Genomic DNA, 27,907 nt, shown 5'->3' with positions numbered 1-27,907 from the left:
ATGATAACATTGACCTTTACACAGGCAATATCCCAACATTGATAAGGTTTAGGGCTATATATATGGAGAGAGAAACAAAGTGAAAGAAAAGCCTTTGAACAAACCAACTTGGGGGCCAGGAACGCCTTGACAGGAACAATGGGGTTCTTAAGTTTTGTCTTCCTCTTAGTCTTATAGCTGCTGCAGGAGTCCAATACTTCCCTCGTTCAGCTGAATAACAATGGCTATGAAGGCATTATCTTTGCTATAGACCCTCGAGTGCCAGAAAATGGAAAAATAATTGAACAGATATAGGTAAGAAAGAAATGGGGTTTCTATTTGAATTGTGGAGAAGGAAAAACGTAGTTAATAATTATGGAAACCTCTGAATGCTGCAAGAAGCTTAAAAGCAGCATGGTACAGTAAGAATAATGTTGGAATGGCAGAGGAAGTTGGAAGTTCAAGGTGGGGTTCTATCCTGTTTCACCATAAGACCAGAGACAAGGCACAGAGCCTCCCTGATCCTCAGTTTCTTCATCTGTAAATGAGCAATTGAATTCATCTGTTCCTTGAACACTGATTTAATGAATACTTCGGACATGTCAGGGAGATAAAAGAGTGACTTAATTCCTTGTCCTAATTAATTATTTGCTCTCATGCAATACGCATTCTTTTTATATAATATAGATAATAAAAACATGCAAAATATAGCAGGTCAGATGGTAGTAGGTTGCCATGGAGTAAAGTAAATCAGCAAAGGGGGATAGGCAGTGCTGGTGGGGCTGGGTGGGAGGAAAATGTGGGTTACTGTTTCATGCATGGCAGTCAGGAAAGGCCTCACTGCTGATGGTGATATCTGAGTGGCAATCTTAGATGAGTAAGGGAAGAACCCACTGAAAACCTGGAAGAGGGAACAGTAGGTGCAGTAGGCATGCTTGATGTGACCAGCAGGAGATGATGGCAAGGAAGAAGGATGGGGAGAGCTGAACATGGGAGACACAGGAGGCCCAGGCCACTGGAAAGACTTGGGCTTTTCTTCTTCTGGGTGCCATGAGAATCCATGGAAGGATTCTGGGCAGAGGAGGGGTATGCTCTTTCATGCGTTTTCTGGTATCACTCTGACTGCAGTGTTGAAGAAATTCTGTAAAGGGCTTCTACTTAGCATTCATCCGGTATGGCTCTATTATAGCACAGAGGTGTGGAGGGACACCAGGTAGGAAGCTACTATAGATGAGAAGCAGTGGTGACCAGGAATAGGGATATTGTGCTAGAGATCATTAAAGTGGTATAATTCTGAACATATTCTGAGGGTATCATAGACAGATTTGCTGATGGTTTAGATATGGCATGGGGAGGGGAAGAGGGAAAAATAGAAGTCAAGGAAGACTTCAAGGGTTTTGGCCTGAACATTAAAAAGGATGGAATTATCATCAGTTGAAAAGGTGAAGACTGTAAATGGGGGAAAAAATGGCAGGTGGGAGATCAGGACTTTTATGAAGCATTTTGAATTTGAGATGCTTATTAGATATCCATAAAGATGGAGATAGGAATCTGAATTCAAGGGGGAAATGTGGGTGGAGATAAAAATTTGGGGGTCATCAGTGTGTAGAATGAGATTTAAAGCCATGGGACTAAATGAGTACATTAGGAAGTGCAGATGGAGAAAGGAAACTCTCCAAGACTGCACCAAGGAATTTGATTTCTAAAGTTTCTTCTAATTATAGCATTTCACGTAATAAAGAGATTGGTGTTACAGTCACACAAATTAGCTCTGACTGTCCCTGATATCAACAGTTACTAATTCCTTACATTCAATTCCTCCACTAGTATATCCTTAGGCTCACTGATTTAGCCTTTTGTGTGTGTGCTGCTACCCATCAGAAGCTGATGTGCTTGACCTGGGTCGTGAGCAGGTGACTCTATGGCTGCCACTTATTACTCACTCTGAATAAACTCTTGAAGCATAGCAGTGTTCATTTACTGATAACTTTTGAATTCCAGGGAAATATAAAGATTTCTTTACTGAAGAGCACAGGCTTGAATACAGTTAATTTAACTGATTCTGAATGATGGCTTCTTAGTATTCAGGAATAATCAGTCAGTTTCAAACTTTTCTGAACATTGGAAATCAGTATTTGAAAGAATTATTTATAGGGGGAAAAACTTACTAAAATGTCCTCTACTGAACACCACAAGTAAAAGTTCAATTATTAGTAGTTAGACATGCCTCTAGATTACACAATGTTTCCTGACATTTTCCCAACCCTCTACAAAGTCTTTGCATTTATATTATGAAGCAACCTTGTGAAAATCTCTCACCCACATTATACAGAAGAGAAAACTGGTAGTTGGAGAAGTAAATAATTTTTCCAAGGTTACATTAAGTAGCACACAATTACATCTGAGATCCAATCTATAGGCTTTGAAGGCTGACAAATCTGGGTTTGAGTTCTGGCTTACATAAGGTAACAAAAACTACTCCTTTTTCTAACTGGTGAACCAACTTGAGGACAATAACTTACTTTGGGGATATTATCTTACCATAATAAGATTCATGCTGAATTTACTCATAATCCATGATCTGAGATGTCAGTTGTCAATTTTTCTTATTCCTTTTATTCATGTGTCTTTTTGGTTTGAAAGTACTTATTTTTTTGAAATATTGATAATATTAATGATCTTTGATCCGATTAGGACATTATAGGAATTCTGAGAAGGAAATTTGAAAGAATATAATAGAAATTTTGCTCAGAAAGCCTGTGAGAATAATTATTAGGCACCCTACTATGCCTAAGGGATCATAGTCATCTGACACAGGGTCTGTAAAATCCCTCAATGACTTGAGAATATACCACTACCTAAGGCAGTTGCACAGAGCTAAGGATACTACAAAGTAAATGTAATCCCTTGGAGTTATACAATGCACAACCCACACAACTATATACAGCAACCTACTTTCCCAGTCTGTACCACAATTCAAATCACCATATATATTTTTTATCTCATAGAAGAATAGATAGCAATTGCTTCAAGGAAAATGTGACAACTGGCTGATATCTAAATATTCCAAAACAAAAAATGAGGAAAGGCATCCTTAAGGAACAGGTAAAGAATTCTTTCATCCACTTTAGGTCAGTGATGAAGTAATTCCCAATCTACTTCAGGAGATCTCCAAAGCCCCTTTCCTAAGTCTTACCTAATTCTTTGGACCTTCAGTTCTCTGCACTCTGGCTTCTGACTGATTCCATGGCTCTGAACCCAATCAGTTTGCTGATAAATATGAGTCAGCATACTGGACTCTCTTCAAGAGAACAAGACAGAGAGCCCTGGAATTCCTGAGGAAGAATAATTCTACTGTGGGCTTGTGTCAGGTCAGGAAGCATCATGGAGGAGAAGAGCCCATCCTGAAGGAAACAACACTGTTATGGGATATTGCCATCAAGACAAAGAGTTTGATATTGTCATCCAGCACCCTGGATCCCTCAGTTATTCAGTGGTTTTGATTATGTAGAATAGATCACCATTAAGAACATTCATCCATGTATTTCCCCTACTATCTGCCTTATTAATCATTACACCTTTGGGTTCAGGATACTGAAGAGTATAAAGTGATATTTTCAGCTGCTCTAAAAAGCTCTGTATCTCCTATGAATTTTTCTATCACTCTACCCCCCAGCCCCCAATCCAGCTGCCTGTCCTGGAGAGTAAGAGTATAATGAAAAAGCTCTTATGTCCCATCTCTATAGACTGTTTCAGCTTGCATCTGCTAAGGCTGCTCTCTATTAAGACTTATTAATGGTAATGATACCAACCAGTTTTTTGACTGCCTATGTGTAGGGTACTATATAACTCATTTCATGTTATGTTATGTTCACCTTAAAGAAAGGTTGTAATAGTCCATTTAAAAGATGAAGAAACTAGCCTCAGAGTGTTAAACTGGCCAAACTCTATTACCCAGGAGTTGCTAATGCCAATATTGGAACCAAATAGATGACTCTAAAGTCTAGGCCTTTGTAGGGGTACTTGGGTGGCTCAATCAAGTAAGTATCTGACTCCTGATTTTGACTCAGGTCATGATCTCAGGGTGGTGAGGTTGAGCTCTGTGAGGGGGTCCATGCTGGTCATGGAGCCTGCTTAAGATTCTCTCTCTCCTTCTGCCTCTCTGTCCCTCCAACCCCCAATGCTCACACACATGCACTCTCACTCTCTCTAAAAAGGAAAAAAAAAATCTATGTCATTTTACATAATTTTTCTTAACACCAAACAAAGCCTTTTTTTTTTTTTAAGATTTTATTTATTTATTTGTCAGAGAGAGAGAGCAAGCACAGGCAGACAGAGTGGCAGGCAGAGGCAGAGGGAGAAGCAGGCTCCCCACAGAACAAGGAGCCCGACGTGGGACTCGATCCCAGGGCGCTGAGATCATGACCTGAGCCGAAGGCAGCGGCTTAACCAACTGAGCCACCCAGGCATCCCCAAACAAAGCCTTTTGACGAAGGGTTATAGAAAACTCAAAGCTTTTAATGTATAAGATTAAGATGTATTTTTGGACTGACAGTTAGCAGAGCTGGAACTGTGTAGCAGAGATCCTGCTCACTTGTCAGATGCTTTGTCTATCCACTCTTAAATTTGGAAATGTCTGTAATAAAGCCCTGTTCATTTAGTCCACTGTTACTTGGCTATCTCATGTATTCTTTCCTTTTATAATAGGATACGGTGACTATAGCTTCTACCTACCTCTTTGAAGCCACAGAAAAAATATTTTTTTTCAAAAATGTATCAATACTAATTCCTATCAACTGGAAGGAAAACCCACAATACAAGAGGCCAAAACATGAAAGCTACAAACACATAAGAGGCAAAACGCTTCTCTTAAAAAATTATATTTTCTGATGATCCCCAGTTTTGCAGTACGTTGATTGGTTTAGAGTTAAATGCTTTAGAACATTTAACCAAATGTTTCTATTTCTGATGTTTTAAAAATATTTTTAAACATTTTCAGGTTGATGTATTAGTTGTACCACCTACCTTCCCAGGTAGAGATGAACCATATACCAGGAAGTTCACAGCTTATGAAGAAAAAGGAGAATACATTCATTTCACCCCTGACTTCATCCTTGGAAAAAAACAAAATGAACACGGACCATCAGGTAGGAATTTGCAAATGATTCTAACATGCAGCTTTGAATCTACGTTAAGCTTACAGGCCTTGGAGTCAGAGTCTCTAGGTTCAAATCCTGACTTATCAATTGTGTGTGACCTTGGGCAAATAACCTATTTTCTCTTGTTCTTACTTCCTATAAGACAGTAAATAGAATGTTTCCTGCCTTGTGGAATTGTTGTAAACACTGAGTTGGATGATCTATATAACTGTAGTCAGAACAATGTCTACAGAAATTTGAACACAGGACAACTATACATTTTTTAAGGCTTACTTTTTAGATTTAAATTTTTTAGTTCTCCACAGCTGGATATTAATCAATCACCAGCTGCTTCCATGGAAGACAAATGTAAGGTGAGCTAGAAAGACTCAGGATGCCAGTTCTTGGCCAAAAGAAAAGACTCATAGGCTGTTAGTTGCTGATATTATCATTCAACCTATTTGGTTTAACCAGATGAACTGTCTGTAAGTGATCACTCTAACCTAGAAAAATGACAATTTCATCTAGTTCAATCTACAAGTTAAAATTATTGGTTCAAATGCACTAAAGCATATTGATACAAATCATTGTTAAAGGAAGGTTCAACTCACATGTAACATTCAGAGGAAACCTTCCTCAATCATAAAATCTCCTTCTCCCATTACCTTTCAATGGGCACATAGTAAGTCTCTTGTCTCTGTCAAATGTTCAGCTAGCCCTGGTCCTTATTGTCACCTGGACCTGTTCCCCACCCTAACTTACAAGCTCTATCATCCTATCCCACCTTAATCTTATCTGTCCCTCAAACTTTAGCGTGATCATGTCTGTTCTCCTTGGCACCTCTAATCCTTTGCACCTTTCTAATTTATAGTCTATTTCTAGCTGGTATATCCAGCAAAATCAGTCATTTCAACTATAAGTGTAAATACCTCAATTCCCTCACCATTCATATCCTTATGTTTCATTCACTTGCCAAATCCTCTGTACTGAGTTTCTGCCCAGTTTCCTTTGGCTCCTGTTAATGAATTTCCAAGACTGTGAAAGAAAATTATAAACTAATGCCATCATTATATAAACAGGTTTTCCAAGCTCAGGGAAGCTCTCAAATCCACCCAACAATATTTGAACTTACTTATTCTTGGGTCCCTTTCCCCTTAGCAGCTATTTTCAAACTTCTGTTTTTCTCAAGGTCTATAACCACTCTTGGGGCGCCTGGTGGCTCAGTCGGTTAAGTGTCTGCCTTCTGCTCAGGTCATGGTGTCAGGGCCCTGGGATCAAGAAGGGAGCCTGCTTCTCCCTCTTCCTTTGCCTGCCTCTCGGCCTACTTACGATCTCTCTCTGTGTCAAATAAATAAATAAAATCTTTAAAAAAAAAAAAAGTTCTACAACTACTCTTTCCAATCCCATCAGCAGATGCCTTGATTGAGAAAACAGAGCCCTATAGTCAAACTAATTGACATATCTCCTCACATAGTTACGTATCCTTTCCATTTTATCTTATCTTATTTTATTTTATTTTATGTTTGTGATGAAAGAACCTGAAATCTACTCTCTTAATAAACTAAAGTGGGCATAGGAGGCAGGGCAACCTGCCATGCACCAAATCCCTGTTGCAGTCACTGATATGAGGGCTTTCTCCTCCCATACTGAAAGGTATGATTTCACACTTATTAATCTGGTTCCATTTGCCTAGAAAACCTAAAACCTAAATATAATTTTTTACTGAAAAATTTCTTAAAATATTTGAGGAACAATTTTGTCACTTGAATTATGATCATTTATTTGAAATGTTTTCCTACAGATAGACTGTTTGTCCATGAGTGGGCCCATCTCCGCTGGGGAGTGTTTGATGAATACAATGAAGATGCACCTTTCTACAGTGCTAAGTCAAAAAAAATCGAAGCAACAAGGCACGACCATATAAATTTTCTTAATTACTTTAAGTTATAACTTCTTAATTTCCTTAGATTGATTTCTTTTCAATGCCAATCATTCTTTTTTTTAATCCCATTGCAGATAATAGATGTGATGTCACCAAAGAGTGCTTTTCTGGGTTTCCTTCTTCTATTTTTTTTCTTTTTCTCTCCTTCTTTTTTGAAAATGTACCTTAAAGTAACTACCTATCTATTTAAAATACACATAACTTCAAGAGCCTTTGGTAGCCAATTTGGCATATTTTTATACCTCTCTACCAGAACTCATGTGTGCTGAAACTGTATTCTGTGTAAGGGGTTGTACAGTATATGCCAAGTCAAAATTATTTATACTACATAAGAACAAAAAAATGGTTAATAAATAGTAGTAAATGCACACTAAATTAAAAATCAATCTTCAAAGGGGCAGATAAGGATTTCTTGGGATTTGTAAAGTTCATTTAAATATACTGATCTAAAAATATCATGGTTAATCATAGATGAGCCTCTTAGCTCTAAGATCAAGAGAGAAAAATGATTGTTGGTAGTTGGTTTAAATTAGATACCATCAGCTTAATCAATCTTAGATGCCCTGTTGGGTCTGTGGACTTATCAGAAAAAGTATAAACTGAAAGATACTTGAGTTCATTGAAGGCCATTCCTCTGCCCTAGTGTTCCACCAGTTTCAGCACAAGTATTTAAGAAGTATTACATTGATTACATTTGTTTATATCATATTCCCCCTAAATGTCTAGTCTCTGCTATAGAATAGTCATCATGGTTGTTAACACAGATACCATTATGTTCAATGAGTTCTGGGGCAATAGAAGCATACACATATTTAGGAGACTCCCTAAATGACTGAATGAAATCTAGTAATTGCTTCTTAAATTTGAACTGGAAACACATTGAAAAGATGGGATACATTCACATTCCAGCATATATGTCATAAGCACTGCAACCTGTGACCAATTCCATGCAATAAGACTTATGTCAAAAATGTCCCTACCAGTAAAGACTACTGTCTTGGGCAGTACCTCAATCTTTCCTTTAAGCCACGTTTCGCTTTGGATAAAAATACCCCTGAAAAACCAAAACACTTGTAGCTATGTCATATCACATTCGTTTGGAGATAACTTCTTTGAAAAGAATTCTACAAAGAACTTCAAGCTGAGGTAGTACCAAGAGTAAATGTTTTCACAAGTTGCCCCTTCCAGGTGCCAACAGTGCATTTATCATCACAAGGCCCCCAGAAGAGATGTTTGGAAAAGGGGATTCTCCAGCCATTATTATTAACAGGACAGCAGCAGCTTTAATCACAACAGGAAACTCAGCCTTTGCATATACTAGACATCCCACTTAAAATTTCTTTCTGCAATTTCTTGAAAAACAGAAAATTGCTCTGGTAGGAACCCTTAAGTGTTGCTGTCAAAAATAGGAGGTGTATGGTACATAAATAAGAATAAAGTTCTTGATATACAGGTCATTGTTAAAGACCTTGATAGAAAGACTACTTAAGATTTTCAAAAATTTTAATTGTTAAGTTGCCTCAAAGACTGATTGTTATATATTTTCAGATATTCCACAGGCATGACTGGTATAAACAGAGTTTATAAGTGTCAAGGAAACAGTTGTACAATTAGAGCATGCAGGATTGATTCTAAGACAAAACTGTATGAAAAAAATTGCCAATTCTTCCCTGATAAAGATCAAACTGAAAAGGCATCCATAATGTTCATGCAAGGTATTAATTCTGTAAATATGCTAACTGTAATTTAACAGCACATATTTATATTCAAAGGACATATTATCATCCTTATAAAATATTGTGCAGGTTACCTGATAAATTAGACATATTAATAATAGAGTTCTTTAAATATTAAGGCGTATGGAAAGCACAACTATTGTTAGCTAACTAGTGTTAGCTAGCTACTGGTAGTTATTATTACAATTATTCAAAATCTGTTACTATTATATGATTCCTTAAACAAATCCTATTTCATTAAATAAATGATATATTTGCCAAACATATTTTTTATTTTTCAGATTTGTTGTTGAATCTTAAATGCATTGTATATAAAAAGTTTTTTTCACTTTATTAACCTTTTAGGTTGTTGAATTCTGTAATAAAGAAAACCATAACAGAGAAGCTCCAAGCCTACAAAACAAAATGTGCAATTCCAGAAGTACATGGGAGGTGATTAGCAATTCTGAGGATTTTAAAAACACAACATCTTTGGTGGTACCACCCCCTCCACCTGTCTTCTCGCTGCTGAAGATCAGAGAAAGAATTGTGTGCTTAGTTCTTGATAAGTCTGGAAGCATGAGTGTAAGTGTGTGGGCCCATTTTCCCTGGATATGGGGACACAGAAGTGATTGAAGAGCTAAGAATACTCTGAACTCTACCTGCTTGTTCTAAGTTGCATGGTGGCCTAAGTACTATCACCTCCTACAATGATGATCTCAAGAGGGGCAGTGAATATTGTAAATGAAGAAGTGTGGCAATAGAGTTAAAAAGTCCTAACCCAAGATCCAGCTCCAGAAAATGGAGAGTTTATTGAGGGGCACTTTTAGACCCTTTAGTAAAGCCTTAGGATCAGAACTAAAGATTTTTAACATGGACATGCTTTCTACTGGAAACACTTAATAGACATGAGGAGAGAGTGGATTAGGGCCTCTGAACTCCATTCCAAGTCAAGGAACAAGATCAACCAGGAGAATTGTTAATGTGGTTTTATCTTATTTGCATAACCTATATAAATGACCTCTTTATACTCAAAGACACAGACAAAAAGCATCACTATAATGAAGAGACAGTCAGATTCAGCCATTCATTCCTTCTTCTGTCATTCAGTGAATGGAAGGCACTGTGCAGGGCTCTAGGAATAGAACTCATATCCTTAAAGAGTTCACAGTTGAAAATTTTCTCTCTCTTCCCCATTAGCTGGTTAACTCATACATATTCTTCAAACTTCCTCCCAGAGGAGATGGACTGGGCTCTAGGCTGGACTAATGGTCCTTCTGCCAGTCACCCACAATGACCTGTGCAAACCCTTATTACCATATATTATATTGAAATTACACATTTCTCTCCCACTAGATTAGGAACTCCTCTAGGACTTGAAGCAGTGTTCTCTTATCTTTGCATCCCTTTTGCCTGAAACAGGGTTTATCATGTATAAGCACTCACTAAATAATTTCTGAAATGGACTACAAATGAGTGGACATATGTGATAAGGCACCCAGAAGGATGGCACATTTAAGGCAGAAGAGAGGGTGCTAAAGATCAAGAGAAATGTCTTCAACAAAAGGGGCCTGGGTGGTTACTGAAAAGCAGAGAAGATAACACAGCTGAATGAAATAATCCACAATAGCAGAGTTTCAGAAAGAGCATCAGAATGCTAGAAACCTATCCATAGATTTGTTCTAGGAAGTGTTGCTGGGGAGAGAGGAAGCTCCTTATTGGGAAAAGATGAGCAACCTCCTTTGGACAAGATACGGGTAGAGATAAGTTTAAGGGTAAAACAAAGTGGTAGAGAGAAAGCCCTCAAAGATGGAAATGTAAGAGCAGTTTTTCATGATGACTTTGTTCTAGGTAGTTCAGAGGGATTTGGATTGTGTTGGGGGTGGAGGGTACCACAGATCAGTTGGTGATGAGGGACTGGAAAAGACAAACGCATGAAAGGGCTTACCTAGGAAAGAGGAATGTGAGTTTTAAAGAGTTATTTGATAATTAATTCCAATTAATTCCATTTAATCCATTGGTAGAGAAGTGGTGAGGAGAGGTTAGGAGCAGAAGAGGAAATGGGGGGAGAGTGGTACTGGGCCTCTCAGATTTCAGATGGAGTAAGTTTCATCTTTTGGGAAGTCCCCAAGTGGAAGGGGGATTTCAGTCTCTAGATGGAGTCCTTGATAGTCTGGTTTGATACTGTGGGATCTGGGGAGCGTTTTCATCTTTTTTTTTTTTTAATAAAGGTTTTATTTATTTGTCAGAGAGAGAGGGAGAGAGAGCGATCACAGGCAGACAGAATAGCAGGCAGAGGCAGAGGGAGAAGCAGGCTCCCCGCCGAGCAAGGAGCCCGATGTGGGACTCGATCCCAGGACTCTGGGATCATGACCTGAGCCTAAGGCAGCTGCTTAACCAACTGAGCCACCCAGGTGTCCCGAGCGTTTTCATCTTGACACAACTGGAACAGAGGATCCCAGGAGTTATTAGGCAGTCTCTAAGGTGTGAGTCACCACCCCCCAATTCCAACCCAACCCCCACCCTATCCTCCACCTCTAATTTGGGTGTTTAGCAGCCAAGAATAGCTTAGTTAAAGCCTATGTTCCTTACTAGGCCATAAGTGTTCCATAATATGCATAACTATATTTTTCAGTTTTATCAATTGAAAAAAAACTGTGTTCTTTAATAACACTAATTACTACTGGTAAAAAAATTAATAACAAATGTTATTCACTCATTTTATGTAATCTGCTATTATTTCCCAAATGAAAACGCTTTGGTTGTTTTTCTTGATCTTTTTTATTCAGGGTTTTAATCGCCTAAATCAAATGAATCAAGCAACAAAACATTTCCTGCTGCAGACCATTGAAAATGGATCCTGGGTGGGAATGGTGCACTTTGATAGTACTGCCAACATTAAAAGAAATCTAATCCAAATGATAAGCAGCAAGGAAAGAAACAACTTCTTGGAGAGCTTACCTACAGAAGCTAATGGAGGAACTTCCATCTGTGCTGGAATTAGATCAGCATTTCAGGTGCAAACCATATTGCAAATGTAGTTTGTTCTTTTTTAAAAAATTAAGGTTTAATTTGCATACAACACCTTACTAGTTTCTTAGTGATTTGATATTTTTATGCATTACAAAATGAAAAGTCTAGTTAACTACCTGTTACTATACAAATTTATTACAGTATTAGTAGCCATATTCCCCATGCTGTACATTATATCTCCATCACTTAATTTTATGACTTAAAGTTTATACCTCATAATCCATTCACCTAGTTTCTTTTTTTATTTAAATTCTATTAGCCAATGTATAATATGTCATTAATTTTTGATATAATGTTCAATGATACATCAGTTGTATGTAACACCCAGTGCTCATCATATCAAGAACCCTCCTTAATGTCCATCACCCAGTTACCCCATCCCCCACTCACCTCCCCTTCCACAACCTTCAGTTTGTTTCCTGGACTCAAGGTTCTCACAGTTTGTTTCCCTCTCTGTTCCCTTTTGCACCCCAAAGCTCATAGCAGCAATGTCCATCATAGCCAAACCGTAGTTTCTTCTTTTTTATGATTAGGACATTTTTATGTTAAACGCTGCCACACATACATACTGCCTAATTTTAACAAAGAAGCACAGGACTAAGCTTATAGAAAAAAATTATTTGAATGATTTTTTAATGGATCAGTAAATCAATGAATAAACTGATGGGTAAATAAATGACTATTAAAATGCCACTAGAGTATAAACCAAACCAAGTCAGGGGCTTTGTCTTGTTACCACGAAGTAGTCGGTATTCAATAAATATTAAATAAATATGTATGTTTGGGCAGCAAAACTTGACAACTCCTAAGACAATGAAGTAAGTTATATCATAGGATTCCACTTTGGGCCAATCTTCATTTCAGTTTCTATGACACTCAGCTGGGTTTATCCAGATAAAACTGAAGTTTATCAAAGCAGATGTAGCAGGGGCTGTTAGTCATGATGAGGGTCAAGAATACTGGTCAGAACATGAATTTTAACATCAAAGTACAGGCTCTACCACCTACTATTATGTGATCTTAGGCAACGTTTGCAATCTCTTTGGACTCCCAGTGACTTATATGTAAAATATAAGAAAACAAGAATACCTATCTCACAGTACTATTATGAAGATTAAATAAAATGCTATATTTACGTATACAGAAAAATATTATATAGTAAATATATATTTCACAAATGTCATAATAATGACAATGGTCATGCATATTTGGATAAAAATAAGGTTCATAATTATATTCATATATATTCATATATATGTTCATTATGTATTCATAAATATATATTTCACTCAGACATGTAGGGGAGTGTGATGGGAATGCTGTAAAATGCAATAAATGTATAAAGCATTTTCTTTTAGTCTGATTTTAATGTATGTCAGAGCATATTTCACATATATTACAATATATAAAAGCCATTGTTCACCTAAAAACATGCAAAAATTACAATGAGTCTGGTCACTTTGTTCCCTGACACCAGCTTTATTAGGAATATCTAAATTCTAAACTCTCTTCTTTTTTTATTTATTTAAATTCAATTTATTAGCATATAATATATTATTTGTTTCAGAGGTACAGGTCTATGATTCATCAGTTTTATATAATACCCAGTGCTCATTATCCAAACCCTCTTCTGCAAATCTATACACACCTCCACTCCAAGTTCATGAAAGCCACTGATAATCTGTCATTTGTTTATAACCAAGAATAAATTCTTTTTATCCTCTCTTATAGGCACCCAGATTCAGCACTCTGAGTTTCAAACTATTTGGCTTTATAAGAAATGGGTTCAAGCCACAAATAGAACTCAATTTCAATAAATAAAATTCATGTATTCTCTGAGCACCACTAATATTCTTAGTTTTGTGCTCATTACTACTAGAGGTAAAATAAAAGTTATATAACAAGATTCCTAATCTTGACCTGTTTAGAACTTTCCATATCTTTTCTTTATAAACATACTAAAGATTCCCTAATTTGAAATCATTAACCTTTTTTAAAAGTAGAGGTGGAGGGTATTAAGGTGGTGGGTATTGGAGAGGGCACGTATTGCATGGAGCACTGGGTGTGGTGCAAAAACAATGAATACCGTTACGCTGAAAAGAAATTTAAAAAAAAAAAGTAGAGGTGGAGTTTTAAGGCACCTAGCTATATATGCAATAAACTTTATACACTGAAGTCTTGTTAGAGTGTAGTCTGGTCAGAGAAAGCAGAGAACTATTTAATGCTACATTCTGCAGTTATATTTTTGGTATCTGATTGACCTGAGTCCTCAGACTGAAATGTCATTGTCATTTAACCTGCACCCACATAACTTCATTTAAGCAAACATTCCCTGCAGCAGACAGACAGAAAATAAAATCATGTTTAAGTTCCCCTAAAAGTTGTTGATTGTAGATTCTATTATTTAAAACAGACACTATCTCTTCTTTTCTGCACACTTTTATTTTCTCCGCACATTTTTTCTAGTATCCTGTAAGTCTTTTGGTCTAGGAACACCAATAGTTATGCTCTGATTGTATCTGCAGGTAATTAGAGAAATATACCCTCAAATAGATGGATCTGAAATTGTCTTGCTGACTGATGGAGAGGATAACACTGCAAAGAACTGTTTTGATGAAGTGAAACAAAGTGGGGCTATCATTCATTTGATTGCTTTGGGACCATCTGCTGATCAAGTCGTCATAGAGATGAGTGCTATAACAGGTGTAATATGACCCATATATATAAGTCCTTTGATAGCAATGCATAAGTGTAAAGGCTCACAATGCTTTCTCTCAAGCTCTTGCCCTGTAGGTGCTCTGCAAGACCTTGGAACCAGGGTCAAACCAGACCTGATCTCTGTTCACAAGGTGCTCACAGTCCAGCTGGCTGGAGAGACATATAAAACTACTAATCAAATAGCATAATCAGATAACATACCTTCATGACAGGAGAAATATATAGAAATAAGGCACTATGTGAGCAGAGGAACCATAAATTTTCCCAGGGTTGTACAGAGTCAGAGAAAGAAGGAATGAAAGTGAGGTGACTTCTGAGCTGGGCCTTGAACAAGGTGTTTACTTTTTCTGGAAACAGGAGGAGTGAGAGAAGATGATCATGTCATGAGCAAAAAAAAATCATGTTGGGTGATAGTGGAGAGATAGTGGGAAATCCATGAAACCAGGGCATAGGCTTTGGGGTTGGGGTAGGGGCCAGATGGGATTAACAGAGGCTCAGGCTGAAAAAATCTAAATAACAACAAAATTTCCTGATGAACTACAGGGTAGATGTTATCTTGGGTACAGAGACTGAATGAAAATGGATCACATGTTTTCAGTGCCTTCTTAAACAGTAGTAGAATAAACAAAATTTATAACATTGTGAATATTAATTATTGTATTGGGTTGACTTCTAACACTACCAAATATATACTTGTTTTTTAATGCTTAGTTGCACAAACTTCCATCATTTCAAAGTACTTTCATGGCTGTTATAAAATTTATTTCTGTCCCAAGGGTCCATCTCAGTTTGTCTCTATTACATACCACTTTTCTATCTCCCCACTGCCAGTTATTGTCAGGATACCTCAGTATGACAGCTCTTCAACCTTTCTGAACTGATTCTGACCCACTTTGGCTGAAAAATCTGAAGGCCAGACCTACCATAACTGTATCTTAAGAGTCAATAATTACCCCAAAGGGCTGCATAGTTTGTGAGCTCTAATACATGGAATTATAACATCTTCTTTCATATTCTGTGATTATTTCACACATTTCAGCCAGGAATATTTCTGTAAGTGGGATATAAAGACTGCTTACTTTTCCTAGTTATGACAGTTTTTTAAATTAACATTTTATTGTTAATCTTTACACATACTTGACTTTGTTCTATATTAATAATATATACTGAAACTATGATTTTGTTTACCCTGTTACCTTATTAATCACTAAAATGTGATAGGTATGTATTTTCTAGAAAGCAGCCTACTTAATGTATTTGCATTTTAGGAGGAAACCATTTTTATGCTTCCGATGAAGCCCAGAACAACAGCCTCATTGATGCTTTCGGGGCTCTTGCATCAGGAAATACTGATCTTTCCCAACAGCCTCTTCAGGTCAGTCACCACTTCTCAGGTCTTTGTGTTTACATTTAGCCATAACCAAACAAATAATTCAGTTGTTATAAGTTTTGAGTCCTATATTTTTCTAAAAGTACACTTTTAATTAAAATTGAAATTTCAGTATGAAATAGAAATTATTTTTTAAATATGACTAAATTAAGTAGTGAAATATATATGTATATATATTTTTTCTTTTCCCACAGAGTTTGGTAAGGGATAACATCAAAACTCAACAATGTTAAATTTTCTGCCAAAAATAGACTTTGTCTCGTAATATAGCTTTCATTTGTCTATGAATGCATAAAAGTATCTCACACTTCCAAGATTTCCTCCACTTGTCACTGCTGTGAAATAGATTTAAATTAGATGAATGTGTTTAAGAACCCAGTTTGGAAATGGAAACAAAATATCTTGGAAATAATTTATCAGAAAAAAGACAGTGAATAATCATTGCATATCTACAAATTTAGGGCTTATCTTACTTCTTCAACCACTTTTTTCACTGACTTTTTATTTTATTCATCTCTCTTCTGAACTCTACTTCTTTTCTCATTTGTGTTCCAACAATACCACCATTTTCTATTTAGATTAAAAAATTTTGACAACTTCCTTCTTCATTCTTCATTCACATCTCATGTAAAATGTCAACACAGCCTGTTTCCTTCAAAATGTTTTTACAAAATTATTTCTATCAATATCCATTCCCACCAAGTGTGTATCATGTAATTTCACCTTCCAGTTCACTAAGTCACTTTCCACATTACAACTTGCCATGATCACCAAAACAAATTTATTTTCCTCTATTCTCCAACAATAAAGAGTAAGAAGGTATAAGATTCAGAGTTAAGACAATATGTGCAGATTGGTTTGGAAGTTAGGTTTGCAGCCTCACCCTGGAAATAGTTTAAAAATTGATCTGAGATCTAGCTTGGCAGTGTATGGAGAATAAACTGAAAGAGAATAAAGTTCATTTCTGAAGGTTTCAATCTTCAGATGACCGAAGAAATGACTGAGATGACTGAGAAATGATGACTGAGAAAACACTGATAAAATTGACATGTAAACAGGGAGAAGTGATTTTGAGGCTATTATTTTCGGCTCTATTTTAACCTTGGATTTTGAGCGGATGGTGGGACATTAAAATGGAATATTCCAAAGGGGTTTTAAAAGTAAGAACGAAATATGGGATATTATCCAGAAAGGAAGCACGTGCATGCAGAATATGCTCAAAGTTTCAAGAATGGCTTTCTAAATGATGTGGAAAGGGCAGAAATTTCTGTTCCCCTCACCTGAACTGCCTATAGGTCCTTAAGTAGAGAAATAACAAAAAGTTATTCTCTTGGGAGAGAATAGTGAGAATAGTTAGAGGTATGTTGCAATAATCTGAGTAGATGGGAACCTGAATTTGGATGGTGGCAGCTAGAATACAGAGAAAAGGCTGCATCTCACTCTTTACTCAGTCATTTTCCCCTAGTACTACCATGTAGCCAAAGCCTTCCAACTTTCTTAGACTTTCCTCATGGGGTACCTGAAAAAGTTACTCAATTCAGATGTAACTTGATAATACTTGGTCCACTCAAACACATGCTCACTTCACATAAGACTGAGATTTTTGTCATTACAATGATGTCTCAGTGGTAGAATTCACTCTCTTCTATCAGCACTGGTGTGAAAATATTTTTGTTTTAAGACTGGTTTAGAATAGAAAAGACACTTCCCATCATTCCTAAAATGACACACTTAGGGAAAGCACCTTCTTGGTCACTGGATAGACTTGGCTTTCCTTGATGAAGAGCCACCCACAAAGACTTGAAAAACTTTCTTCAAAGCTCCTCTCAGAGAACATCCTATCTTTCGCATCTCTTTTCAGGATTCCAATCCTCACAGTTTGTCCCCTTTCCACTCTTGTTGGACATGTTTACTGTCTGATGCTACTCATTCCATTCATTTGTGAAAATTATTTCAAGATTTCACATCAGGAGAAAAATCCATGTTTCCTTGTCTCATCATTTGCTGGTCCTGATAGTCTCTCTTGAGGTCCCTTTTTACTGTGTCTCTACTCAAATACTCTAGCCACCACAATAAGTATTTTTTTATAGTTCATCATTTAGATGGATAAAACTGAGGATAACACACACACACACACACACGCATGCGCACACACCTATACCCACAGCTAATTCTTCTCTGAGGCTGTAGCACCCTTCACTGCTAAAGACTTGAGTGGGTGTTTGCCAAGACAATGCAAAAAAATAATAGGGTCTTATCTCCAACTATAAAACCCATTCTCCTGCTTTAAAGCTTTTATTATACCCTATCCTTTCCTGAGACTCTGTATTTCACACTATCTGTCACATCCCAGTCAGCTTTCAGAGAGATCACAAACCTAAGGTAGGATGCACTATATAAGCTTGTTCTCAGGCCAGAAATTAAAAACTTCGTGAAAAATGAAAACAGAATAAAATTGCTCTCTTCTCCAGTCATTAATTTTTAAAATATATTTAAACAGCTTGAAAGTATGGGATTAACACTCAACAATAATCTTTAGATGAATGGCACTGTAATAATTGATGGCACTGTGGGAAAGGACACATTCTTTCTCATCACATGGACCAGACAGGCTCCTATTACTTCTCTCTGGGATCCAAATGGAACACCAATGAGAAATTTCACAGTGGATGCAGTTTCCAAAATGGCCTATCTCAGTATTCCAGGAATTGCAGAGGTAAGCAGTTAGCTTTTAGGCTTCCTCCCACATTTGTTTTATAGCTGAAAATACATTGTTTACTATAACAACTATAAGTGTCGATATTTGTATCATCTTCAAAATTATAATAAAATAGAATGTAATTCCTATGCCTATGTGGTCTCCAAAATTATGATAGCAGGAAAAAGGAAGAAAGAATGTATACATTAGGGGAAACAGAAGGAAAACAAATTAGGTAGGCTAAGAACTTTAAAGAGGCAATGAAAGGAGAATCTGTGCAAGTTGGTATTTAGATAGCTATAGAGTCATTCCTTATTACCACCACCAGATCATAGGATCTATGGACACTGAGGTCAAAGAATAAGGCCAAGATCAAGGCAAACTTTCCCAAACTTATTTTTCCCAGCTGAGAATTCCCAATGTTTGGACATCATGCATGACAATAGCCAGGATACCCTGTCTAAACTGCCTCAGTTCTCCTCCTTTACACTCAAAATTCTCGAAAACCTGTATATTCAATAACATGCTTATAAAATTTATTTCAGAGTTGGATAGTGAAAACACAGAAAAGCCTGATTTTGACTACTTACTATATTTCTGCTGAATTTTTAGGTGGGTGTTTGGACTTACAGTCTTCAAGCCAAAGCATACCCAGAAACATGAACTATTACAGTAAATTCTCAGGCAGCCAATTCTTCTGTGCCTCCAATCACAGTGAATGCTAAAATGAACAAAGACACAAACAGTTTTCCCAGCCCAATGATTGCCTATGCAGAAGTTCTACAAGGGAATGTTCTAGTTCTTAGAGCCAAAGTGACTGCTTCCATTGAATCAAATAATGGAAAAACGGAAGTTTTGGACCTTTTGGATAATGGTGTGGGTAACTCGCAGTTTTTTATGAATAAGTCTGTAATTTCATAACTCAGGATATGTTATGGGTCCCTGCAGCAGTATAGGGCAGTAGGACAGACACCAGAAGAATTGATGTAAATTATGGATGAACAGGAGGACCAGCAGGAAATTCTGTCCACATAAAACCTATGAAGTACATAGCAAGTGTCCTACATATAGTAAGCACTCAATAAATGTTATTTACTGTCAGTATTATTTTGTCATCTGTACAACCAATGTCTGTTATCAGTCAGGAAGGTCTGATTCAGGAAGTTGAGAGCAGCAAGAATTCCGAACAAGTATTTCTTAGGCATAAATCACTAAGAAAGCCCAGGCGGAGTGAGTGAAACACAAGCAAGCAGATGGGGTTAAGTGATAGAACTTGAGCCCCTGGCAGAGAAGGGGGGAACAGGTAAGAGTAATTCCCAGCAGCTGGAAAAAATACAACATGTAGTCTTGGGAACTGAGGCCCAAGGACAGGTAGAACCACCAAAACAGATGCAGACATCTCTAGAGCATCAGATACCAGGTCTGAAAGGCAGAAAACAAGACACAGAGTTGGCCATGCTCTGTCTCCCTGGTCTGTATGGGTGAATAGTACCTTTTTCCCAGACTCTGGATTGTTCTGGGAACTGATCCTTCTTTTGAGAGGGCAGTGAGCAAGGAAATTACCATACTGATAACCTTTTGAGTTGTCAGAATTTTCTATCAGTATCTTTTGCAATGTAATTAATTCAGTCAATTTATAATCCTATCATCAACTAGCATATGCCCTGTGAAAAATTTAGAAGGTAAAAATGTTCTTTGGTGAATCTCAGTGCCATCATCTGGTATAATAATATTTCCCTCAACTATTTCCTGAGTTTTCCTCTTTTCCCAACCCCTGACATGCTACATTAAAACTTAAGCTGCATCTTGTTTCATTTCTCAAGGTTTCACCAGATGGCTACTGGTATGCCTTTACCTAAGAAAGTGTTGGTGATAAACAATGTCTTGGAGCAGGAGTTCTCAAAGTTTAGCATGCAAAGGAATCACCTGAAGGGCTTGTTATAACACAGAATGCTACGCCCTTCCCTCAAAGATCTAAGTAATTTGCATTCCTAATATGATCAAGAGACATGCAGGTGGTGCTTGTCTAAGGATACCATTTCAAGAACTGCTGTCTTAGAGGGCTGAACCCCGGAGAAATGTGTTTGCAATTTGATGAATAACTCTAGTATTGGTGATACCAAGAAATATACTTATGATACAATATTCCTTAGCTCACCTAAATGTTTATTCTAATAATAAATGGGGGTTTTCCACCACCAGACGAGGGAGTTAATGGATCATAGAGCAAGAGGTAAGGATATAAAAAAAACAAAACAAAACAAAAAGTAGCTAAAGTCAAAGTAAGTCATAAGAATTAAATCCTACGCAGATGCTTTTTCTTTAGTGGGGATCCTTTTGATTTGAACAGGAGATGAGATAATTATGTGCTTAGATAAGAGCTGCAAGAAAACCATTTGGCTAAAATATGGTAAGAAGAGTACTATAATAGTCTGCATAGAAGCTGATAAAGTGAAGGTATTTACTACACATATATAAGTACATGATTTATATATATATGCATATATATAACAACACAAATGTATATCAATTTAACAAGACACTGGTTGGTAAAGCATAATGGAAATATTCCCTAATGAGTCAACCACAAAATAGCCTGATTGAGGGGATATGCTTATAAAGTCCATATGCTTGGCTTAGAAAATGCATAATTTTTTCTTTTTCTTTACAATAGTACTTTATTCCTTCATTTCTATAAGAAGGTGCCAATTCTTTCAAGAATGATGGGGTGTACTCCAGATGTTTTATAGCTTATTCAGAAAACGGCAGATATAGCTTAAAAGTACGGGCTCACAGAGGGACAAATGTGGCTACACAATACTTAAGGCATCCACTGACTAGAGCTGCACATATACCAGGATGGGTAGTGGATGGTAAGTAATGATATCTGATATCTGGCTTGAATAATTGTGAGTTAACATGATTAAAGCTTCTAAAATTTTACAACTCAAAGTACAGCTTTTCTCATTTCTGAAATGAAGTTCTCAGTCATACTGTGTTTGCCTCGGAAATAACCTAAGCTTTGATATAGGGTCTGGCATCTAGGAAGCACTCAATAAATGTCAGCCATTATATATTAGTTTGGAGCACCAAAACAACATCAACAACAATATATCAAATTTCTAACTTAAGATGAAGAAAACCGGTTAATGTGTTATGTACCTAAATACACACTTGTGGCAGAATTTATTTTTCAGGTTACATAGATACCTGATTCAGTTTATAAAGATACTAAATAAGTAAATATTTACTTTGAATGTTTTTAGTAAGTCAAAAGCAAAAATGTGTAGAGTAAGATGACGACTATTTGGATTAAGAATGCATTCTTTGTTAGCTTTCCTTCAGCTTGTCCCTTATCTTATGACCTTTAGGGGTTCTCTGTTGGCAATCGGAATAGAACTTGAAGTATTATTCCTTAGACTTGTAGCAGGGAGGAAGAGAGAAGCCTGGCACAAATGGTTTAAAGGGAAACAGTAAAAATTTCCCCAGGTTTACCCCTAACTTGGAAATAATTTGAGAAATAAAGCAATTGTTTTTTAAAGGACATATATTGAATTATATAACATTATTCCCATTTAGTGCAGCCTTAATTCTAAAGTGATTTGTTATCCGATTCTATCCCACAATATACTGGTCAGGATGCTAAAGAAAAAATTCTGCCACCAATTGGATGTTTATGACTTTGTCACGAAACTTAGTAAAATGTGACTGTGTATATTTCATATTTCACTACATATGAAAAAAGGGGAGGAGCAGGGAAATGTAGAATGAGGAATTCAATTCATTTAGTTCTAAAAATACTAGTATAGACTTGCTCATTAAATACTGCAAATTTTTAATACAGGAAAAATTGAAGGGAATCCAACAAGAGTTGAAATTGATGAGGATACTCAAACAGCCTTGGAGAGTTTCACTAGAACAGCATCTGGAGGTGCATTTGTGATTGCAAATGTTTCAAAACTTCCCTTGCCTGACCTGTACCCACCAAGTCAAATCACAGACCTTGAGGCCACCTTTGAGGGGGATGAGATCAGTCTAACATGGACAGCACCAGGAGATAATTTTGATGTTGGAAAAGGTAAGGATGAAGACATGTACTGTTGATTAAGTGAAAGGTGCTCATGGCAAAAGCAAGGGTATAAGGGTAGATGGGAGGAGAAGAATTTTTAATTAACTGCTCAGTGAAGTATTAATTTTATAATCTGATATTTTCAAATCAATCAAACATGACACGTTATAAAGTGGTACCACTTTTCAAACAAAGAAGATAGCATTTAGGAGTTTAAAAATCAATTAAGCTTTCACTGAAAAATTAGTAAGACTTTGGCTATGAGTATAAGCTTTGCACAACTAAACATTTTTGAGAAGAATGGATAAAAAAGAATTTAACATGATATTCTCCAGTTTCTAAGCTATATGTAATTTTTTTTTCTTAGCTGAACAGTATATCATAAGAATAAGTGGACATATCCTAGACCTAAGAGACAATTTTGATAATGCTCTCGAAGTAAACACTACTGATCTGTTACCAAACGAGGCCAACTCCAAAGAAACCTTTGCATTTAAATCAGGAAATATCTCAGAAGAAAATACAACTCACATATTTATTGCCATTCAAAGTGTGGATTAAAGCAATTAGAGATCTAAACTATCCAACATTGCACAAGTAGCTTTATTTATTCCTCAGGCAGAACCTGGTCCTGATGAAAGTCATCCTAATTCCAGAATTAGCATTTCTTCTTTGGTGTTGTTAGTGGTTGGATCTGTGGCAATTGTTAGTATTATTGTAAGTGCCACCATTTGTATCATACACAAGAAAAAAATTTCAAGAAGACCTAGAACAGGATTTTAAAAAACATCAACAAAAAACTGAATTTCTAAGTTCATTCTTGTGACCATGAATTCATAAAAATAATTTTAAGAGTTCTAGAAGGGATACTTTGATTAAATATAAATGTCCAGGGGTACTTGGAAAGTTGATAAGTTAATATTAAAGTTCAAATGTTTTATTTATTTATTTGTCATAAAGAATGATGAATAAAGATTTTTTTATATTGATACCTGATATTCATGTTGATTATCTGATACAAAAGTTATCTAGAACAATAATTCAAATTCTGTCAAGAAGTTAAAATTATCTATTTCAGTAGTCAAAATTCAAGTGTAGGAGAGCAGGTAAATAATACGTGAGAAAAAATAAATTTGGTCTTGGTACTTTTAAGTTTAAATTGATATTATTGCTTTCACCTAAAGTCTCCACTTATATTTTAATAAATATACAACATGAATAAGTTCATGTTTACTATAATTGATTGACATGGAAAATACTAGTAAATAAAAATCAATAACCATCTGTCAAACCACAGTTTTTCCTGATTTCAGCTCAATACAATCATTCATAAAGATATATATATGTATATATATATATCTTTTCATTTAAAAAGCCATTCCTCCCTGTGTACTTTTTCTTTTATTATAGGAAAGAATTACTGAAGGTACTATCTTTTGCCCTTGCTTTCAGATGAAGAAAGAAAACTAAAAAATTTAAAATATAACATTTTAATTATTACTCCAATTATGGCCTAAAAGTTACACTAAAGTAATAAATGAGATTAATTAAATTAAATCAATTAAAGAGAGACTGTAGATTGGGAAGAGCATTAAAGTTCACATTATAATCCATGGCCAGATCTGCCAGAGACCATAATGATACAAACAACATGGGACATAAAGCACCTAGTCTCTTACATAGGAATTCTTTCAGCACAGTGGAAAGCCATAGTTACAAGCTTTATGGAGAAAATATAGGAAAGGGATAAGTATAAGACATCTGGCCTTTTACCAAGCAGGGAATAAAAGCCTAAAATTCTATGTTGGCAATAGAAATAATATGTGACAACCAGACATTCCCTGTGTCCTCTCTACCCACCCTCCTGCTCTAAAACCAAAGCCCACCAACCAGGTTATTATCCTCCCTGATGTTCCAGCATAAAAGCTATGCTTAGGAAGGTCTCAGTAGGGCGCTCTCAGGTCAGACTTCCAGGTTAAATCCTAGTTTAGTTTTATTTTCAGATCTTTATCAGTCGCTAATTGTTGAATTAGTAAGAATCAGACAAATAACTGAATGGTTACATTGTTAGAGTTAGTATAGGCTATATAATTCAAAGGGCCTAGTGCAAAAGAGAAAATAAGGGATCCCTGTTCAAAATCAAAAAGAATTTCAAGATGGCAATGGCAAAGCATTGAATGAGACCTATTCTCTGTGCAAATGCACAGGTCTCATGCCCATGAAGCCAATCCTGGCTGTAGTTTAGAATCAACTGGTGATAGTATATATAACATGGGATCTCTGCATGGGCTTTTTTTAATGGCCCCATGGCATCATTCATAGTCTAATAGTCGATCTAGTTAATCACCAAAGAAAGTATAGGTTTGGAAAAGGAACCTCAGGGCTATTGCCTTTCATGAGGAATCTAACTACAGAAAATAAATCTAAATTTTCCTAGTAAATGAAAAGAGACAGCCCTACATGGAGAAGGAAAACCTCTATACCAACCTCAGAGAATCAAGTAACTGTAGGATTCCTGAATGGAAAAAAAGATTCACACCGGGAGCCACCCAACTGGCTGCTGCCCCTAGAGGCAGGCCTTCGGCAGTGTCACAAGCTAAATACTGAGGGGTGGTATACATTCACAATCATAGCTGCTCAACTGGGACTGAGAGAAATACCTTCTGATGCACTTATTCATACTATTTGTGGTGGCCGGTGTTTCAGGCCAGAATGATCTAATAAAGCATGTATAAATGGTGGGACCCAAACACAGTGCCTGATGAACATGTACTGTGACACCAGCATAAAATGGGTCTAGGAAGAGCACAGCTCAAAGGAACAGTGAAGTGAGCCAGGCCTACTGTAGGCCAAACAGAAAAGTTTGTACCTAATCATAAAAATGGTTTCTAAAGATCCACAATTCCTATTATCACCATTGTTATTATCTCCTATTCTTATTCTTATTCTTATTCTTATTCTTATTCTTATTCTTATCATACCACAACATGGGCTTAGGTAGTTACCTCCTACTTTGAATCTTGGTTGTCCCAGTGACTTGCTTTAACTAACAGAATATAGCAGAAATGATAAAAGCTTCCGCTTGTGTGTTCCTGGGAACCCTGAGCTTCCATATACAAACTTCAGCTATGGTGATGAAGAGACCACTGAAGAGGTTCTGAGACTATATGGAGAAAGAAGAGGACAAAATCCCTACTTCCTGGTCTAACCGCAAGATGGTTCAATCTGTAATCACCAGACTAGAAGCATGACCAACAAAGGAAACTCCCTTTTAAACCCAGTCAACAAAAAGACATGGAGAAAATAAAATGGATGTTGTTTTAAGCCACTGAGTTTTCAAATGGTTCAGTGCTATGAGTCAAACCTCTACACAATTCCATCCATAGTCACCAAACTCCAAGTTAAGACCAGCAGAAGAGCCACCTAGCTTAGTCCAGTCAACCCAGAGAAACATGAAAATAGTAAAATGGTTGTTTTAAGCCACTAAGCTTTGAGATAGTTGGTCCACAGTAATAGAAAACGGAAACAATAATGGTATTAGAGTTCCATCAGGGAAACAGATCCACTATGAATATTACAAAGTAGGAAATTTATTAAAGGACTCAAGCTGAGGAAGTAAAGAACTGAAGAAAGAAGTTGGAGGATCCAGAAAAAAAAAGTTACTGCCAAGCTTCCCTGAAGCACTGGAGTTGGTTTTTGGTATTAGAAGCTGGAAGCTCAGCAGACCAAGAACTGGAGTAGGACTGTGAATGAGTCTCATATAAGAAAACTGTTGTCTCTGCATAGCCACCACCTCTGGGGATTTGCTGCTGAGCGTCTTGTGGTGGTCCTGGCATCACTACAGTCTACAAGGCCAGGATTCAGGAAGAAGACTTGGAGGATGCCAGCCCATTTCCTTCTTACTGCCTCTTACTACCTCACCTTCAGACAAGTATGGATGGCTGCTGCTTTACTTCTGCCTTCCAAATTTCAAGTGAATGTCCCTTTTGACCAACTTTCACCCCAAATCACGCAGTTTCTAGGAAATGTAATGTAGTTTCTCCAAATTGCCTCAGAAAGACCACATCAAATATGAAGAATATAACAGTGACAATTGTGGAACAGCAAGGAATTTCCTTATATGGAGATGTGTGGAACCTCCCCTAGACTAATAATAAATTATTTACAAATAACAAATATATACATAACTACAAAATAATTATAAATATATGACTAAATTAAATGAATTAAATATTAAAATAAATAACTTAAGAGACAGCAAGCAGGATGCTCTGAGCTCCTGTGACCTGGTTAATTACTCACTCCACATGTGGAGTGAATACAGAACAAGTAAATAGGGAAGGAATGTATACATAATCCTTTCAAGAATCTTGACTGTGAAATACAGCCTAGAGAAGGAATAGAAATTGAAAGAGGCAGTATGTGGTTAAGAGAGTTTTGATTTGTGGAACAAGGAACTGCTATATTTTATTATAAGTACTATAGAAATATTTGATATTTTAAGTTTCATATATGTAAACTGATACAAAGAAAGTTTAAGTCTTTGGAGACAGACTTTTGTATAGAATTGGACTATGGTTAAGCCTTAGTTTTCTCTTTTATGAAAAATGAGATACTAGTACCCACCTCCAAGAGCTGCATGAATCCCATTAGAAAATGGGAGGTGATCGGCCCCATTCCTGCACATAGTTAGTGCCCAATTTATGGGAGCTTTATGTTAAGAAGGTTTGTATTGCTGTATCCCAAAGTCAGGGATCCTAGCACTGAGAGCCACCTGTCCAACAGTCAAGTCAGTCAGTTAGTCAGTCAATTAGGCTCCTACTATTTGCCATTATTCTGCAGTAGGTGCTATGGTAAAGTGGTGAATGAAAAAGATACTTTCAGTCCTCACAGAGGTTACAGTCTAGCAGAAAAGCCCAATATTAGGCAAATCACAAGATACAAATAATTACGTGTTTTCAAAGTGATCTGAAGCATCATTAAGTTACCGAATGAGACTCATCAAGTCCGTCACAAATAAAATCCTCACCCATTCACATATCTGATCCTCCATTCATATTCAGATTTCCCAAGAGCACTCTTGTTTCTGTGCTCAGTCTGGGACCTTTGCTATTAAAACAGGATAAAATTTAGTATTCACCCTGATTCCATTTTCCTGAAATTATGAAGCCCCAATATGAGAACAAAAAGTATCCCCAGATTCCAAGAATGAGGTAATCTATGTA

At 36.6% G+C, this 27,907-nt stretch overlaps 1 protein-coding gene across 1 annotated transcript; it reads left to right on the top strand.

Moving 5' to 3' along the window:
* The first annotated feature begins 138 nt into the window (after window positions 1-138).
* On the top strand, window positions 139-23,679 carry CLCA4 (chloride channel accessory 4). Its single transcript, XM_053447845.1, is given in 14 exon segments — window positions 139-294; window positions 4,687-4,827; window positions 4,979-5,126; window positions 6,919-7,027; window positions 8,608-8,785; window positions 9,141-9,359; window positions 11,564-11,791; window positions 14,333-14,510; window positions 15,794-15,900; window positions 18,416-18,631; window positions 19,226-19,493; window positions 21,316-21,486; window positions 22,458-22,691; window positions 23,050-23,679. Coding segments are annotated over 14 exon segments (2,769 nt in total). The 3' UTR covers window positions 23,466-23,679.
* Window positions 23,680-27,907: the final 4,228 nt, after the last annotated feature.

The sequence above is a fragment of the Lutra lutra genome, chromosome 4, assembly GCF_902655055.1.
Source record: "Lutra lutra chromosome 4, mLutLut1.2, whole genome shotgun sequence".
NCBI lineage: Eukaryota > Metazoa > Chordata > Mammalia > Carnivora > Mustelidae > Lutra > Lutra lutra.
This window is presented reverse-complemented; position numbering and strand designations above follow the sequence as displayed.